This window comes from Vigna unguiculata, chromosome 3 (genome assembly GCF_037176805.1).
Source record: "Vigna unguiculata cultivar grain cowpea cultivar isolate G323 ecotype 2 chromosome 3, ASM3717680v1, whole genome shotgun sequence".
NCBI classification, from domain to species: domain Eukaryota; kingdom Viridiplantae; phylum Streptophyta; class Magnoliopsida; order Fabales; family Fabaceae; genus Vigna; species Vigna unguiculata.
This window is the reverse complement of record NC_140794.1, coordinates 20,544,112-20,548,205: the sequence shown is the minus strand read 5'-3', so window position 1 is coordinate 20,548,205 and position 4,094 is coordinate 20,544,112. Positions and strand designations below refer to the sequence as shown.

The 4,094-nt window shown below is 41.1% G+C and overlaps 1 protein-coding gene across 1 annotated transcript; it reads left to right on the top strand.

Annotated features, from left to right (window-relative positions):
- The first annotated feature begins 341 nt into the window (after positions 1–341).
- Positions 342–808, top strand: LOC146887570 (uncharacterized). The gene has a single exon (XM_085671072.1). It carries the CDS (start codon positions 430–432, stop codon positions 667–669), a length of 240 nt encoding a protein of 79 aa, XP_085527198.1. The 5' UTR covers positions 342–429; the 3' UTR covers positions 670–808.
- Positions 809–4,094: the final 3,286 nt, after the last annotated feature.

The following is a 4,094-nucleotide window of genomic DNA, read 5'->3' as shown; positions in this document are numbered from 1 at the left end:
AACCCATCACAAGCAACGTGGCACACTAAAGCGGCCCTTCACTAAACCCCAAAAAGTGTATATTTGTAAGAACTGTACCCAACAAAAACCATATCTCTCCATGGATATCAAATTCCCACCCACCTTTTGACACATACCATTCAGGTCCCACTGCAAGGTTATCCACAACGAAAACTCACCAAAGCAATTTTGCGTCGCAATTAATACCAAAAGCTAGAGGCGGCACTACCTAATAAATTTTGATTTAACCTTTATGATTAAGACCATTGACTCAATCGTAACCAAGTTAGGTAACTCTAGCTACTTCTTATAAATCCAACCCTTCGCCCCTTCATTTCCCATCATCAAAAATCAAACAAATTTCACCACTATTTCCTCCTAGTACTTTTCCATCTTTTAGCCTTTTCTTCTTCCTAAGCACTTCCAAAAATGGCGAATTCTCGCATTACTAGGTTCTTCATGGAGGTAGCACCACCACAGTATGTTACTGTCATGAGGCACAGAACATCAAAGATGTTGGACACTATTACTGAAGATGAGAGGGAGATTAGCACTAATTATTCTGTCATTTCACCACCTAAAACCTCTGCAGCTTCTTCTGTCACCAATGCAAAGACCATGTACTTCCTCAAGGAAGTTCATAGATCCCTCTCTATTCTCAATCAGTGAAGCCAGATCCTGAGGCAGGAAAATGAATCAACCTTGGTCGTTGTTTTGTTTTTTTCTCTTTTAGTTCATGTATTGCCTTCTTGTTAGGTAATTATTGTATCCTGTTCAAGGAGTTTCATAAACAAGAATAGTTTGGACTCACGAGTGTAAAGACACTTTTCTGCAACATATGCGTACATACATACATAGGCTCGTGATTTTCTACCATAAACTCATCTGCCTCAAGTTTTGGTATCTTACTACAGCTCTGGATAAAATTTCTCAAAGTATTAATAAAAGAAGAATTTACTTATAAGTTAAAAGTAATTCATGTTCTCATGCAAAAATTAAAAACTGCGGCTTGTAACAAAGGTTTGTCATACACTGCAATACGATACTATTATGACTGCAAATTGTAAAACAATAATTGAGGGTCGCTTGTGTTTGTTGTAGTGCCTTTGGGGAAGAAACATAGATGTAAAGTTTCAAAGACTTGTTTATTGGAAAACACTAACATTTTGATATTGTAAATTATAATGCATAAATAAATAAATACAAAAGCTCATTTGTAGATGTATTGGAAAATGTATATATTTTTTACTATAACATTGAAAATGTTATAGAGGGTTTAGTGAAGCTAAATGCAAGGGTAAAGCCCGTAAGTGGCTAATTCAATATGTTCCGTCAAGTCTTCTTTCTCCAAACTTCGGTGACCATCGTTGAACAGCTTTGTTTCGTTCAAGCATTAAAAATAAAAATGTCATTTTTAAGTGTACCCCACTGCCACAGTTGCCCGATAGAAAATGGCAATAAGATTGATGTTCAGTAGTCTATAGAGGATAAGAACGATATCTTAGATAATAATTAATATATACTACAAATAATATCGCCACCATTTAGTTCTCCCTTATTTCTATACTGTATGTAGTCCGTTAAATATAGAACTTAATTTCATATCATTGAAATCAAGATCATAATTATTTTTCATTATTAAGATTCCGTGCTTTTTGCCTACAGTAGACTAAACTCTGACATCGTACTTAAATAATGATTGTGGGATGTAATAAAGTTCTTTAATTATCGTTTAGGTATGTATTGAATGCATAGTTGAGAGGTCATGTCTGAAGACACAAGTGTAGAGAAGGAAAATGAAAACAGTTATTTTTACCTTTTGGTTCGGGTGACTAATAGAGACATATATTGTCGAGGTAAAAAGCTAGTTCTTTATGCCTCGGTTATGAATCCGAGACATATTAAGTAGTTATTGCCTCGGTTCTTGTAAAACCGAGACCTATTGTATATCAGAAATAAAATAAAAAAATATATGCTCAATCCACTATGTGTAAACCCTAATTCCACGAGTGGTGACTTTGCCACCGTCACCCTCCAATTCCCTTCCGCTCGTGCCAGTCCTCCGCCTTCGCCCCTCTCCAAACCACCACAGCCACGAAGAATTCCTCTCGCCGCTCTTAGACCTCCTCAAAACGAACGTCAAGGCTTTATTCGAGGCACTATTCTCGCTCTCAATATGGAGGAAGTTCTGTTCGAGGCACTGTTCGAGGCACGAGGAAGTTCTGAAGGCGAACCCGCTCTCGTTCAAGCGTTGTTCGAGGCACTGTTCGAGAACGCCCTACTGATGGACCGATCAGGGGAAGGGCGGCGGCTATCTGGTGGCTAGAGGAGGCGCTGCACGTGGTAGAGAAGGACAACAAGAAGAAGGAGGCAAGGGATGTGAGGCTCATCATTACTCAAATCTCATTGTGGAATGCCGCTGTGAGATTCAACGAACGCAATGGCGTCGGAAATGCCTCTTCAGCGGTGCAACGATGGTGCGACGGCGATGCAGCAGCGATGCAGGCTGAATGGGATGACACATAGTAGTTGGATTCTCGAAGAAGAAGAAGAAGGGAGGACGCTACTGTAATGAAATGGTTTGGGGGTTTTTAACCCTACGAAGCCCCACTGCCTCGGTTATTCAAAACCGAGGCATATTTAGTCAGGTAAATGAAAAAAAATATTAAAATACTACAACTTAACTGCATCGGGTGAAAAGTGATTGAAGTAGAAAGCGTATTATACCGCGGTTGAAGAGTACCCGAGGCATAAAGCTATCTTATAATTTTCAAATTCAAATATGTAACGTCCTAGCCGGAAATTACTTATTAAATTAAAACAAAATAAAATTCAATAAAACAACCTCATTTATTAATCATCATTTTTCCCAAAACGTGGGAAATATTTAAAACCTTAAATTTAATGCGCCAAAATAGATAAAATATTTCGCATTAAGACTGTAATACAATTGAAATGGTCTATAAAATTATTACAATAACACCATAGACCAAATACAATAAATTAGTGAGAAAATCCCCAAGAGATCCCCACTCTGTCTCTATGCACCTATCCGCTCACCTGCATCAACATCTGCTCCCATGTAACAAGTTACATGATCATCGTCACACACACACAGATAGGGTGAGCTCATTTAAATAAAACCAACCAATAAAATATGAATTACAACATCAAAACATTTAAACCCCGGGTTAGTATTCTTCTCCCTCTTTCCTTACTTCTCCACTTCCAATACTTTCATTAGACGGCTATCATTTCTATACCCTTTAGGTGAGATTAATGATCGATCTTTGCTGCACGAGTGTTTACTCGCCCCTTCGACTACAGGTCACCACCTGATAGTCCACACGTGAGAATAACCTTGCCACAGCATCTCACTGTGACACCAAGTGGAGCTCCCCGAAACAAACATAAAGTTTGTAGCTGTTCCAGACTACCAAAACTCTATCAGAATACTCTGAAGAGAGCAATCATCCAAACCTCGCCGTACGAGCCACAACTCGCGCACTCCACTGGACTTCCTAAACCACCGGACTACAACCTAGAGTGGTCACGTGTTACTCCAATACGGGTTACACTCGTAATTGGACCCCCAACCAAAGTCTCACATCATGAACATCACCTAAAGCTGTATAGAAACCTTTCCTCGCGCACCATCACTGAACCAAAACCCTTGGCGTGCATCTCATGTCGCCAGGCACACACTAGGTTCAGACCGCCTGGCGGGCATCACACACCGCCAGGCGCCAGGCGCCTGCAACATCATCACTGCATCGTCACCGCCGGGCAGACCCACCATGCCGCCAAGCGCCACTCACCGCCTGGCGCACTTGCCTCGCGTCGCTAGGCGCCACCGCACCATCAGAGTCTCTGCTGCACTATTCCACCTGGCGGAACCCTCCCTATCGCTAGGCGCTATGACCATTGTCGCTGATTACGTTCCGTCCGCCTGGCAGCTCGCACACGCCGCCAGGCACCATACCAGTAGCGGACAACTACTGGTTTCTTGGCACTTTAAACAGATTCCAACGGACCTCAAATCATACAACACACCAAACTATAGAATAATTAGGACACACACCAATCATAGTTCT